Source organism: Protobothrops mucrosquamatus, unplaced genomic scaffold (genome assembly GCF_001527695.2).
Source record: "Protobothrops mucrosquamatus isolate PMUCROS unplaced genomic scaffold, P.Mucros_1.0 scaffold_56, whole genome shotgun sequence".
Classification (NCBI taxonomy): Eukaryota; Metazoa; Chordata; class Lepidosauria; order Squamata; family Viperidae; genus Protobothrops; species Protobothrops mucrosquamatus.
Genome location: NW_015386132.1, coordinates 344,504 through 359,512, shown reverse-complemented (window position 1 = coordinate 359,512; position 15,009 = coordinate 344,504). Strand labels below are relative to the sequence as shown.

Here is a 15,009-nt window from a genome sequence, read left to right as displayed (position 1 = left end):
ATTACTAAAAGCCAACATGGGTTTGTCAAAAACAGATCATGCCAGACAAATCTTATTGCATTCTTTGACCAAGTGACAAAATTAGTGGATCAGAGGAATGCTGTGGATATAATTTACTTGGACTTCAGTAAGGCATTTGATAAAGTAGATCACAACCTACTACTTGATAAGATAGAAAAATGTGGGTTAGACAGCATCAACACCAGATGGATCCGTAGCTGGCTGACAGGCTGTACTCAGCGTGTGGTCCTCAATGGAACCACATCTACATGGAGGGAAGTGTGTAGTGGGGTGCCCCATGGCTCTGTTCTGGGCCCAGTGCTCTTCAGCATCTTCATTAACGATTTGGACGAGGGGATAGATGGGGAAATCATCAAATTTGCAGACGACACCAAGCTGGCAGGAATAGCCAACACTCCAGAAGACAGGCTTAGGATACAGGAGGATCTGCACAGACTTGAACACTGGGCGCTATCTAACAAAATGAAATTCAATGGTGAAAAAAGTAAAGTTCTACATTTAGGCAAGAAAAACCAAATGTACAGGTATAGTATAGGGGGTACCTTACTCAATAGTGGTAACAGAGGGACCTCGGAGTCCTAGTGGACAATCACTTAAATATGAGCCAGCAGTGTGCTGCAGCTGCCAAAAAGGCCAACACAGTGCTGGGTTGCATTAACAGAGGGATAGAATCAAGATCACGTGAAGTATTAATACCACTTTACAATGCCTTGGTAAGGCCACACTTGGAATACTGCATCCAGTTTTGGTCACCACGATGTAAAAAACATGTTGAGACTCTAGAAAGAGTACAGAGAAGAGCAACAAAGATGATTAGGGGACTGGAAGCTAAAGCTTATAAGGAAAGGCTGCTGGAATTGGGTATGTCTAGTTTAATGAAGAGAAGGACGAGGGGGGGGACATGATAGCAGTGTTCCAATATCTCAGGGGCTGCCACAAAGAAGAGGGAGTCAAGCTATTTTCCAAAGCGCCTGAAGGCAGGACAAGAAGCAACGGGTGGAAACTAATCAAGGAGAGAAGCAACCTAGAACTAAGGAGAAACTTCCCGACAGTTAGAACAATTAACCAGTGGAACAACCTGCCTCCAGAAGCTGTGAATGCTCCAACACTGGAAGTTTTAAAGAAGAGACTGGACAGCCATTTGTCTGAAATAGTATAGGGTTTCCTGCCTGAGCAGGGGGTTGGACTAGATGACCTCCAAGGTACCTTTCAACATCAACATCATCATCATCATCATCATCATCATCATTATTATTATTATTATTATTATTATAATGCTATTTCTGAATAGCAGTTCAGAGACTGGCAGGTCATCTGTTTGGATCAGCTTGTGAATAATAATGGCATGAAATTTCCCACCAGCTTACTCAGCTGCTTCTCCTATTTTCCTTTTGGATTGGGAACTTGCCAAAGAGCTGTCTTTGCCAAGTTGTTTCCATAGCACAGACCTTCCGCAAAGCAGACCATGCAAGACAGACAGCCGTCTTACTAAGAATAACCTCCTCCTCATCCCTGGATTTGTAGTGAAATGAGCAAACCATTTCTAGCCACTGGGAACAAAGTGAACTTTTCTTCCATTCAGTACACATGTATTGATCTACTTCATGCTCTCCCAGCATGCCATACGGGGACTTGCAGCATAAGACAGCCAATGTTAGACCTTTTTGATAGAAAGGGTACACTAGCTTTGCTTAGGACTTTCATTTTGTTTTCTTTTTTTGTTTTTTTAACCTTGAAAAATGCAGATAGGGGCAAAATTTGGCATAATCTTGTTCTCTTCCCACACATACATTCCGTGATGTTGCAAACTATGTAAACTAGGAAATTGCATACTTCCCTGGCCATACTTCCCAAGGGCCTTGGGAAGCAAAACACCAGCCCTTGTTCACCCCTGAGGCAGATTGTTATTTTTGTCCCCACTCCTTCCTCCAAAGCAGCGATCCCCACCTTTGCAACTTGGCAGCCCAACTGGGGGGGGGGGGAGAGGGGAACCGGACTGCGTGACTGCACTGGCCTACCGTTCACACAAGTTGAGCTGTGCGCATGTGCACACCAGCCCACCTCTCGTGCAACTCGGTTCCGAATAGGCCATGGCCTGGTAGTGGGCCACGGCCCAGAGGTTGGGGGCCCTTGCTTTAAAGCAGAATTGGCCTATACTCACCGCAGGAGAATAGTTTTAATGCCAGTTCGCTGGTCCTCATGTGTAAAGGGCATTGCTGAATCTTGCTGAGAGAGCAGAGCTCATCATACTTAAACCTTGAGATGCTTAAGTTTGTAGGCAAAGATTTTAAAAACAATTCTTGTCTGGTGGCCTCTGCTTTCTCTTGAGGGTAACCCCTGGTGTCCTTAGCTTAATGGTAGAAATAGAAGAATCAGAATAGACGATAACATAATGATTTGCCGCTAGTTGGCAACCTCAAGAGGCATCCTTAACGTTTCTAACCATTTTTACCTTGCTTTCGTCTTTATCCCATTAAACATTTCTGTATTCTAGTAATGGCTTAATTTTTGGTAGAAACTGATATTGTTGAAACAATAAAAATCCCATAAAGTAAGAAGCATATGGTATTATTTATTTATTTATCAAGTCTATATGGCTACCCATCTTTCAAAAAATTATACTGGGCAGCATATAAATGGCATTAAGTATAGGAGCATGCAGATTTTCTAATTATGCAGACTTCTTCATAATTTGTTTTTAAAGAGTACTAACCACCAGTTGAATTTTCCTTCGGTTGACTCAGTAATAGAGACAAAACAGTGCTGTTGCACATGCCAAGAAAGATTATGTAATCATATCTATTTTAATTAAAAGCATTGGCATGGGCTTGTTGGAAAGGGGAAAGGGCTAGTAAAAGAGTGAATGTTGCATGTAGTTCTTAGTGGTATAGCCAATTTGTCAACAGAAGCAGCAGTGTCTTTGTAAGTCACAATTGCGTTAGAGACAACGGTTGCTTTGCAGAATGTCAGCTTCCCATTTAGTTATTATGGCCCTTTGTGAAATAGTTGGATAGAGCAGATGAAAGATTAAAATGTTCCAAAGACAAAGAAGGCTTGGCAGATGCTGGACTCTCTTCTCTGAGTGATTTCAATAAAGTGGGTCACCTTAGCATTAGTAATACCCCTTTCCTTTGTCCGCCCTGAGCCAGGCACAGCTTGGGATCCTCTCTGCAGCCCTGGGATTTGTTCTTAGGTTCTCTATATATAATAGAGTTCCTCTTTCCCATATCCCTCTCAAAGGCTGTCTACATGCCAGGGAGCAGAGCTGGCAGAATGTAGTGCTCTGGTGTGTTTTCCTACAAAGAGAATTTCCCCTGAACCAGATTTCACTCAGAACAAACATGTGTCAAGCCATAGGACAGTCGACCTACATTGACAGGAAAATGTTATTGATAAATATAAATATTTATGTGGAGTTTCCTGAAGAATAAAAACACGTGAGCCTTAATATGCATGGTTTTGGCAGTCCCTAAAACACCTTTTTAAAGGAGGTCCTAAGCATTTTTTGGAAGAGAGGGCTGGAGTTGTTGGTAATGGCTTGCCTAAGGCACCCAGATAAATATATAATAAATAAGATTTGAACTAGTTTTTCCAGTTTGTACCTGTTGGAATTCGTTGTTGGAATGTATTTTTATGCAACAACTACAGTAGTATTCAGCCAGTAGATGGCAATATTTACAAGTTTGGATCTATGGTATATACTCTATGGTTTTTTGTTCTAAGTAGTTTCCTGTTTCCTGTTACAGTTAAATAGTTAAGCAGTAAAGCACATGGAGACTGTACTCTTTGTTTGCTCTGTGGTGCTTTATATAAACAGAATTTCTAACAGTACTCATCCCTCTTAAGGAGACTGGAGGAACCTACCGTTATCATGCATGGATTTTGAACTGAGTCAAAAACTGAGTAATAGCTCCTTTTAACATATGGTAACAAAGGGAAATCATCAAAATAATTAAAAAACAAAAATTAGAATATTTCGGACATGTGATGCGACACCCAGAAAAATACGGCATACTGCATTTAATCCTCCAGGGAAAGATTGAAGGCAAACGAGGTCCAGGCAGAAGAAGAACATTGTGGCTTCAAAATCTAAGGGATTGGTTTGGACAAAACTCAGCAGCACTTTTTCGTGCGGCTGCTGATAAAAACATGATCGCCAACATGATCACCAACGTCCGATAACGGATATGGCACAAGAAGAAGAACAAAGCTTACCTATTTTATAAACTCAAACAAACGGGGTCAAGAGAATGGAATGCTTCTGTAGTGCTCACTGGCTGTTTCTGTAATGCTCACTGGCTGTTTCTAGCTTTGTCTAATGAAGAACGCTGTTTCTTTTGCCAGTGAATATTGCAACATCAATTGGATTCTAAATTGCAGAGCTTGACTTTGGATTGCATGTGTTGAAAAGATGTATATATTCTTCAATGCAGTGGCTGTGTGCAGCTTCAACCTGAACCTGTAGATATGTCCTAATTCATGGGTATGGACTCTGCGGCCCTCCACATTATGTAGAACCACAGTATAAATATTGAATGGAGGAATGAAGGAAGGAAGGAATTGAATTCATTCATTCATTCCATGGTCCATACCCATGAATTAGGACATACCCACAGGTTCAGGTTGAACCTGCACACAAAGATTAGGTAGGTAGGTAGGTAGGTAGGTGGGTGGGCGGGTGGAGGGATGGATGGATGGATGCTCAGTGGTGCTTGTTTCCAGCTTCTTGGTTGGAAAGCCAGCAGCCCAGGTTCGAGACCCAAGCTCCATGTGACAGTGTGAGCTCCCATCCTTAGCCCAGATCCTTCCAACCTAGCAGTTTGAAAACATGCAAATGCAAGTAGATAAATTGTGCAAATATCAGTTTTGCATTTCTACAGCTGAAGCAATGACACTGGGACAACTGCCTTACCCTATCCAATAATTAATTTCCCTTTCCTACCATCAGCTGTTGGGAAAGATTTATACCTGTTAGCTTTTTTAAAAGAAAATGCTAGCAAAATTCCTCTGCAGTTTAGCTGTCTCCCAGGCAGTATATGAATGTACAATTATCTTTATGTAGCACAGTTATGACCCAATATAGGAGAGAGGATAAATAGCAACACAGTACTTGTCACTGTTTACTGGCCGCCAATCATAACAAGCCTTTTCCTGTGTGTAGATGCCTCTTCTAGGATTCATGTTTTGTTTTGAGCACAATTGATTGTCAGCATGCAAAGATGATTTAAAATCCTTTAAACCAGGGCTTTTCAACCTTTTCACCCATTGTACCACTTTTAGGATATGGCAGTATCCGAGTACCACCAGTCGCCTAGCAAGGTGTCAAAACCTTGATGACCCCCCCCAAAAGGAAAAAAGTGATAAAGTACAGGTAGTCCTCGACTTACAACAGTTCGCTTAGTGACTGTTTGAAGTTACAATGGCACTGAAAAAAGTGCCCCCCAAGCCACAGTTGAGCAAGACACCTGCGTGCCCGCCCGACCGCGCTCTTCCTCCTGTCCAAGGTTTTCATTGTTGTAAGCATTTATGTTGAGGATTGGCAGTGGAGATGGGGTGGGGGGTGTTTGGTTTTTATTCCCCCCATCTGTTGGGTGGTTGCAGCAGTTTTGGTCACTTCACATGACCCTGGGACACTGTGACCGTCATAAATATGAATCAGTTGCCAAGCATCTGAATGTAAATCACAAGACCCTGGAGATGCTGCAACATTCCAGCTGATCGGCACTTCTTCTGGGCTCAGCAGAAGTGCAAGGCTCAGCACCGAGCTCCAGCTGGAGCCTGGTGCTGATCCTGGCGCTTCCACTGAGCCCTGACAGTCCCGAAGAAGTACCGATCCTGATGCTTCCTCTGAGCCCTGACAGCCCTGCAGCTCCAGCCATCTCTCGCTCAGGCTTGTGCGGTGCTGCCACCGTTCAGCTCATTTCCCTCCCCTGCTATCACTTCTCTAGGATGGTCGCATACCACCTGCCATGTGCCAATGTACCACAGGTGGTACCCGTACCACTGGTAGAAAAGCCCTGATCTAGACCACTAAGCTCTGCGTTCTCTTTTTTTTCTTGTCCAGGGGCTGCAGTGAATCTAACACTTGTGACTCCGGAAAAAGCCATCAAGTTAGCTGCCAATGATTTCTTTAGGTATCATCTTGCCAAAGATGGGTAAGTGAAGTGTGAGGCATACTGCACATAAGGATTTCCAACAAAAATGGGGGGATTAAGCTGGGCTATGTCACTGTTACCCCATTGTGTATTTTCCTCCCATTATAATTCACAGAACAGTTGAACATCAATATCTGTTGATTTTGCTTCTATAATTTTGAACTGCTTTATTCTGTTCACAATATAGAAATGGATACATCCCAGCTCCAGAACAGGCAATTTTTTGGAGTGGGACAAACTATTTTTTTCACCTTTTGACATGCTCTATTTAGTGGAGGATAGTTGTCAAAATATGATATCCTCCTTATTCCAGGGCAGGAATGGTTGCTACTTACTGCTTTGGTGTTCTAAAAGTAAGTCAGGGTTAACTTGTATGATTGTTGATGCATCTTATTATAGCTTAATAAAATTCCAACTTCCATATTAAGACAATATCCTTAATACACAGATAATGTGGAAAAATGCACAAGTTTTCTACTTCACCAAAACGCTTTAAGCAATATAGCAAGGCAACAAAGCCAGCTTGGAAACCATGGAAACTTCACATTGTTATAGTTTTATGATAAAATGTGGGATTAGATTGTAGACATCCAAATTATTTTCCTAGAACTGTTTATTTTAGAAATACAGTATTTGCAAAAATAATAATAATACAGAATTGACCAAAATTTATAGTATTTAAATGTAGGCATGGAGCTTATAATCACAAGATAATTGTTATCATCAAAGGGAATTCCTTTCTTGGACAACTAAATCATCATATTTGGTTGATATTTGTATAACATTGCCTGTAATTATTTAATTTCAGCTATTAGGAATATAATTTTTGAGATCTTTTGGAAACTCTAAAAGGTTTCTCACTTGTTTGTGACTTTTTATGCTAAGTAAAGCAATTAAAATGCAAATGCACACTGTTTGTCTGTTTTCTTCTTAGAAATAATAACGGGGGGGGGGGTAGGGCTAGAAGAAATGCCAGTGCATTTCTTCTCCATGCCTACATACCATAAAGTCTTTTAAATATCTCCCCGTCCGGTAGTTGCTATTCCCTCAAAAGGAAATCTGACATCAGCACCAAGATTTGGAATAGAGAAATTAGGGGAAAATAGACCCTCCCCATATGCTACAATCCTAAACAGCACTTCCTCCTTTTTATAAGGTCTCATCTATTGGAACCATGACGCTATCCTTTTTAATTACACTTGTTTTTGACTATCTTGTTGATGATCAAAACAAGGTGCTCAATAATAAAAACATGCAGTTTTTCTTAACTCTGGATCGCACAAAAGTTTTATACCAGTGGTTCTCAACCTTTTTAATGCCGCGACCCCAACCGGTCGTAAGTCGAGGACTAAACCGGACGTACGTCGAGGACTAAACTGGTCATAAGTCGAGGACTAAACCAGTCGTAAGTCGAGGACTACCCAACCGGTTGTAAGTCAAGGACTTTCCCTGCCCAGGAGCGCCGCGCATGCGTGGTTTCGCCCCTTGCGCCGGCTGAGGCGTAGCTGGCAAGCGGCAGAGACGGAGCAGGCCGACCATCAGCTGGCCCAGCCCAAGGGAGGTAAGGTACCCGCCGGAAAAGGGGGGAAAAATGGCGGACAAAAAAAATGGCGGACAAAAAAAATGGCGGACAGCCTTGCTTGGCGACCCTCATGAAATGGTCGATCGACCCCAAATGGGGTCCCGACCCACAGGTTGAGAACCACTGTTTTATACTGTATAGCTGTAAAATGTCATTCTGATAGCTGATGAGAATGATGCATGTGGAAAATGAAAGTGAAAGTCATCCCCAGAGGGTTGCTTATTTCCATCAGTAATTTGGGCTGCTAAAAATAGTGCGTTTAATAGACTGAACTGAACTGGGTTTTTTTTTACGATATGCAGTAGATTGTGTCTCTGTATAATATCATATACCTTCTCCAAAGACATTGTGAATTTAATTAATACTTGTTCCATTGTCTTTACAATTCCTGGGAAATAGGAGACTGAGCACATGATACTTTTTCATCATATCCAATATGCAGCCAATCGGGTGGGGTAGGAGTGGTGTTTAGTTAGATCAGGGGTGTGTCAACCGTGGCAACTTTAAGACCTGTGGACTTCAACTCCCAGAATTCCCCAGCCAGCCATGCTGATTGGAGAATTCTGGGAGTTGAAGTTCACAGATCTTAAAATTGCCAAGGTTGGATGCTCCTGAATTAGGTCTTGGCAAAAAAAGAGGGATTTAGCCAGCCCTTTTCTCCCAAGATATTTTCCCATCAAAATCAGTTTTCTTATCATAAGTACTACTACATTTACAGTGAAAAGAGAAGGTAATTTTTTTTAGGTCCTTTGGGTTAGGAAGGAGCTATAAAGCCTGTCTTATTTGAAAAAGGGGCCAAAGGCAAAGGATTATATAGACATGTGTATGCCCTCCTGGAGATATTTCTACTCTGGTCAATTCTGTAAGCCAGAAAAAGAGGTGCTTTTCAGGTTTGGAAAAACCCTCATTCATGCATTTCCTAGTCTTTAATCCAGATTTATCCTTGTGCTATTGTCAGGAAAAATAATTGCAAAAGATTTCACTTAACTTCCAAATGCCTTTGTCCTGGGAAAGGCTTAATGGAACACCAAATGTGAATCCATAGATGGAATGCTTTATTATTTTTGAATGAAGAGAAATTGTGAAGCAATGTGTTGAAACAGAAGCCTTTGCAGTAGTGAAAGGTGGACCAGAAATGATGCTTTAATTTGGGACGAAGCTGTTTGATGTGGGGCTTCGCCATGTCTTCACTAAGCCTGCTAGATACACTCCTCTGCTCCTTCCTGGAGATATGAAATGTTCAGTTTGTAATCATGCCATCTGAATTTTCAATGTAGAAATGCAGAAAATGAATATTGTTTCCCTGCAGAAGGGGGCTGGCATCTTGAATAAATATTACCAGTTTAATCATGCAAAGATTCAGGGTCCCTTTTCATCTGAAATACTGATTACCATAAAGCAGGCACAGGATTTTTCTTTTTTTTTCAGAAGGTTGCATAAGTGATGTCAGGATTTTTGTTTGTTTAAGCAGACAAACTTAAGCTGGGATTATTAAATTCAGTAATGTATCTGCTTTCATATGTTCCCTATGTGCATTCTCAATTATGATTCTGTAGGCTGACCTTGGGGGTTACAGCCCCGGTATTTATGATAATCTAAAACTTCTGAGGATGGCGTGGGCCTCGGTCAAATTCCTTGTGGAATGCTTGGAAATGCATTTCTTGAAACACATAATTGGCATGTTATGGCTGTTAAATAATTTGTTGATAATAACAGGACCAAGATTAGTGGAACTGGTTTTACTTGCTTTAGACCTCTGGCCTCAAAGACAGTTTTGTAGCATCATAGATATATTTATGTTAGAAGCAACAATAAATCCAGTGGGGTGGGACTGGTTAAGTGAATGCACATTTGCATGTCCCTGGATATAGCAAAAATATTAATACATGTGCTGCTTTTGCACAGGAGTGATTGCAGAGATAACAGAAAAACAGCTGGTACTTGAGCTGGAATTTTAATGATTTGATTCAGCACTGTAGCACACAAGTCTGTTTTGAAAAACACAGAGCTATGTTTTTCCATTTCAAGACCAGATATAAAATTATTTCAAGTACACATCATTTTATTGTTGAGGTCCACATTTTAGCACCCTCAGTGCACCAGTTGGAAAAGCATGGAAGAAAGCTGGAGGTTTTCCTGTATCCCTGGGGCAGGGGTAGGTAACCTTGGCTCTTTTATGACTCGTGGACTTCAGCTCCCAGAATTCCTGAGCCAGCATGGCTGGCTCAGGAATTCTGGGAGTTGAAGTCCACGAGTCATAAAAGATCCAACGTTGCCTACCCCTGCCCTGGGGAATGTTGCCTTCTGTCCCTGGGACTGTGTTTGGAGAGGAGAGGGATGATGATATGAACAGAGCATTGTGAAAGGAGGTGGAGTGGGAGGGCTGCTGGTGGGGACTCCATATTCCACAAAGTGAATGGAATGTTATCCTGTGCTGCCAGAACCAGTGTCAAGAAAGTTACTGGCTAATGACTAACTTGCTTAAGCAGGTTGTGCAAACAGTGCCATAATGATAACAATAAAATTGGAGGGATACCTCTTAGGCTTTTATGCCTAGGTATTCTCTGATGACAATTAATCCCTTTATTTGTCTGCATCGTGTGCACTGTAATGTACCTGCTGCGGTATTTTTAGAACTTGCTGATTGTTGCCTATGAGAACTATTACCCAATTATTTTTAATTATATCCCCACTTACATTTTGTCTCTCTCCAAGTACTGTGATTTACAAACAACCAAGAATGATAAAATAAATAATTAACCACAAGAAGCGTAAAAAATATTCTAAAAGATCTGATTAAAAGTGTAACAAGTCAGGGGCCATCCTAAGTGGGGCAAATTCAGTTGCCATTCAGATGGGGATAAATTAAGTCCCATAAATTGAGACTTAACCAGGTCCTTCTCCAAGTAACTTCATAACAGATGTGACCCACTTCAATATTTTATACCAATGATGGTAGATTTCATGAGGGGAAAGAAGAATAGCCAAGGCCTCTGAAAGGCGCAGATCCTCTCAAACACTGTGAAACTTGCATCTGAGTAAATATTTACAGGACTTTATTGCAAAAAAATATGTACTTGCAAGAGTCTGAAAATAGTATCCTGCTTTGCACTGCATAATTTCTACAGGTGATTTTGGAGCATATGTATAACCATCATTTGGCCCCATTGGTTAATGTGTCTCAGAAATTGCTAGTAAAAAACAATATTTTTTGTAAATGTTTTCAAACACTTAAAAAATGTTCTGACTATAGATAATCTTTGTTTAGCGGCTGCCTCATTTAGTGACTGCAATTACGACAGTGATCAAAAAGTAAATTTGCGACCAAGCCTTGCATTTGTGACTTTGGCAGCTCTCGTAAAGCAAAAGAAAGCTGAAGTAAGACTGAAAGCACAGTTGCGGTTTCACTTAGCAATCACTTCACTTAATGACTAAGTTGCCGGTCCAGTTGTGGCCACTAAATGAGAACTATCTGTATCACTTTTTCCAAAGGAACTTTATCTTAGTTAATATTGACTCCTCCCTGTGGTGCAATAAAATCTTATTCTTTTTATCTTGACCTTCGCATTGCTGTTTAGGATTGGCCAAAGAAATTTGCTGAGGTTTGTTCTTTCCCTTCCTGGTTATTAAGCATGGTTCCATTAACTGTTTCTTTATGCATCCTATCATAATCAGCAGGAAAACTGATACCTCCCCCCCTCCTTTTTATGTTTCCTGTAAGTGATACTGTTTTGCTTAATACACAAAAATGAAAGAGAACTTACAATGCTTGGTTTATCTATGGCATAGCATCCTGGAAGTGTATCTTCATCAATTCACTTTATGATAAAGAGAGGTTCTTTGATTGGCTAGCCACATTGTCACAGTGGTGGGATTCAGCCAGTTCGCACCAGTTCAGTAGAACCAGTAGCTAATTTTTTGTTGCCCAGGCCCAGAATGGACTTCCGGAAGTGGCATCCATAAAGGGAACCGGTTGTTCACATATTTGAATCCCACCACTGCATTGTAACAACTGAAGTACCCATGTTTTCAAAAACCCAACTGGGGCCACTGCTGCCCCACCCCCATATTCAAAGTCCATTTTACTAGGTTGTAAAAGCAGCTTAGGTTAATTCTGTTAAAAGGGTGGTAGTCCAGTGGAATGGGGTGATAGGAAATGGTACACAGGTAGTCCTCGACTTACAACAGTTCATTTAGTGACTGTTCGAAGTTACAATGGCACTGAAAAAGTGGCTTATGACCATTTTTCACACTTACAACCATTGCAGCATCCCCATAGTCACGTGATCAAAATTCAGACACTTGCTTGGCCACTGATTCATACTTAAGACGGTTGCAGTGTCCAGGGGTCATGTGAGCTCCCTTTATGACCTTCTGACAAATGAAGTCAATGGGGATGGTCTGATAAATGAAATCTCAGTTCAATAGAGGAGTGGAGGTAGACAAAGTGTCTCAGAAAGAACCCTCCCTGGTTTTGGAGAGTGTAAAAGTAAGGGAGGGGACAAGTACTTTCATACCGGCAAAATTCCACTATGTAATACTACAGTAAAGGTATTATTAGCACCCAGGGTTGATGCTTTTTGTCTGGACTAGCTCAAAGGACTGACACAGATGCATAGATTGGCATAGGAAATTCTGAAGATCAACCTGATGCCCTCTGCAACCTTTTCCTTACTCATCACTTTAACAGCTTAGAACAGAGGTCCCCAATCTTTCTAGGTTGGCGGCCCAGAGGGAAAGGAGGGGGGAAGCATGGGGCCGCGGGCGTGTATGGGATGCAAATGGGGGTGTGGCGGGGCTAGCTCCTGCGTGACACGGGGCCAGTGCGAGCACTTGTGTAACGCTGGGAGCGGGCCTAGCACCTGCGCAACACTCAGGACAGGGCTAGCGTGAGTGGGGGGGGAGTGCACTCACTGGCCAGCCATTCATGTAGCCCAGTGGCCAAGAGGTCACAGCTTGATAGTGGGCTGCGGCCCACAGGTTGGGGACCCTCGGTATGCTAGCTTTAGTTATGAGAAATATAATTCTTTTCTAACTTTATAATATTCTTGGGAAATTGTTTCAATTCAATTGTTTCAATTAGTACTGAATATTTAATTTGTTTATTTTTAGTGCAACTATAATTATGTTCACGAGTTCTTGTTTTTTTTTGTTTTTCTTTTGCTAAATATGGTATGAGCTCTTTTTTTTAAAGCTTCTACCATGGGTTTTCAGTTTACTTACTTATTCAAGACCTCTAAATTGTAAAAGCTTATTTAAAGGATTGCTGATTAATGATGATTCATTTCTGAGAAACTGTGAGTGGAAACATGGTTTATAAATTATTATACTGTAAAAGATTAGATAATTTTTACTTATCCAGCATTCTTTAGAACAGCATTTTTCAAAGCAGTATCCACCAGACTGCAGCTTCCATAATGATTTCAGCCTTGCTAATTAGAAATGCTGGGAATTGCTTTTCCAACATATATGGAGAGTTTTTCCAAAGTAGCCTTTCACAAATCAGGAGAAGCTCAACATTTTACCAAAAATAGATATCACAAACAGGCTATGACCTAGTTTCTGCCCACCCTGATCCAGAAAGTAAGATTATTTCAGTCATGTTTCAGTGAAAAAATTGAGGAAAGGTTTTGGAGGCAAGTGACAAACTAGCTCCAATTTTTAAAATATTGTAGCTCATCTTAAAAAGGGGTAAAAGCATTTTTAAAGTATTTAGTGCCCACTTCTCAGTTTTTGAGCACACAAAAATAATGTTCAACAGCTATTCAAAAGAAAATCTAAACCTGTGAGGGAGTTAAGAGTTACAGGTAATCCTCAAATTACGACCAGTTGAATCCAAAATTTATGTTGCTAAGTGAGAAATTTTTTAAGTGAGTTTTGCCCCATTTTATGACTTTTCTTGCCACATTTGTTAAGTGAATCGCAGTTGTTAAATTAGTAACATGGTTATTAAGTGAATCTGGCTTCCCCATTGACTTTTCTGGTCAGAAGTTTGCAAAAGATGATCAGATGTCCCCGGGATACTGCAGCTGTCATAAATGTGAGTTAGTTGTCAAACATCCAAATGTAAATCACCTGACTATGGGGATGCTGCAATGGCCATAAGTGTGAAAAATGGCCATAAATCACTTTTTTCAGTGCCATTGTAACTTCGAACGGTCACTAAGGGAACTGTTACAAGTCGAGGACTATCTGTATTTTGTGAGGAAAAAAACAGAAAACTAGTCCTTTAGAGAACTTGATTCCCTGCCAGATTCTATTCAAAGAGGGAATCGATTGCTTTAATGGATTCAAAAGGATGTTGCCAACTCTCTGTTTTCTTCTTGTACCAATGTGACACTTGCGTGCAGTGAAAATTCCTTCCTATATTCTCAAAGGAGAAATCTATATTTAGTGATTTGATCATCTCTGCTGTGGCCTTACAACTATAATCTCCTCAGATTAGAGAACTCCGCACCTAAGCAGCAATCATGCAGACTGAGGAACTGGCTGCATGTGGTTGCCTGAAGCTATTTTTCTGAGCCGGAGAGGAAACTTGAAGCAGTGGCAGTCCCTCTACTGTAGGTAAGGGGATGAATGTTATGCTACTCCAGGCTTCCCACAGAGGGAGGTTTTTGATGGATCACAGATGCTAAGCTTCAGCTATGTGGTGTTGGCTTTGAAGACATAACTGGGCCATGTACCACCTCATTTCCAGCTCTGGCTGGTGGCCAAGATCTTTGGCTGCTCCGAATTCTCTGAGAAGTGACAAATTAACCTTAGTGCCAGAAATAGGCCAGCCTGTGCATTCAGAAAGAGGGTTCTACTCTGGATCTCTTTACCTAAACTATATTTTCTTGATCCTCTTTATTCAGTGTAACTAAAGTGATTTAATGGTCTCCTCTCATTTTTTTCCATCATGTACAGTAACAGATATATTAAAAATGCAAAAGTACATATTAAAAGCATTGTTTCAGATCATTCTTTCTGATTAGGCTGGTCATTGGTCATGGATGCCTAGTCAAAAGCCCCTTTAAAAAACACCATATAAACATAATAAAATGTTTCAGATCATGGAGTTAAATAGTATGTTAAAAAGAAGAAAACAGAAAGTCTTGAGTTCTACCAGTAGGCATGACTGTTGGGTTTTATTTTTTTAATCAGGTAGCATATTCTTTTAATTCTGGCTTTGAAGATAACCTCTTGATGAGTTGAGTGTGGTGGGAATTCAGCCTCTTCTGTTCCCAACACTGTGAACTCCTCTGCTTTTGC

The 15,009-nt window shown here is 41.0% G+C and overlaps 1 protein-coding gene across 1 annotated transcript in view; it reads left to right on the top strand.

Annotated features, from left to right (window-relative positions):
- Positions 1-15,009, top strand: part of SLC25A22 (solute carrier family 25 member 22) — a 35,722-nt gene that overhangs the window by 12,940 nt on the left and 7,773 nt on the right. The window contains exon 4 of the mRNA XM_015811941.1: positions 6,086-6,176. Coding sequence (XP_015667427.1) covers positions 6,086-6,176 — 91 coding nt within the window. The remainder of the gene's footprint in view (positions 1-6,085; positions 6,177-15,009) is intronic.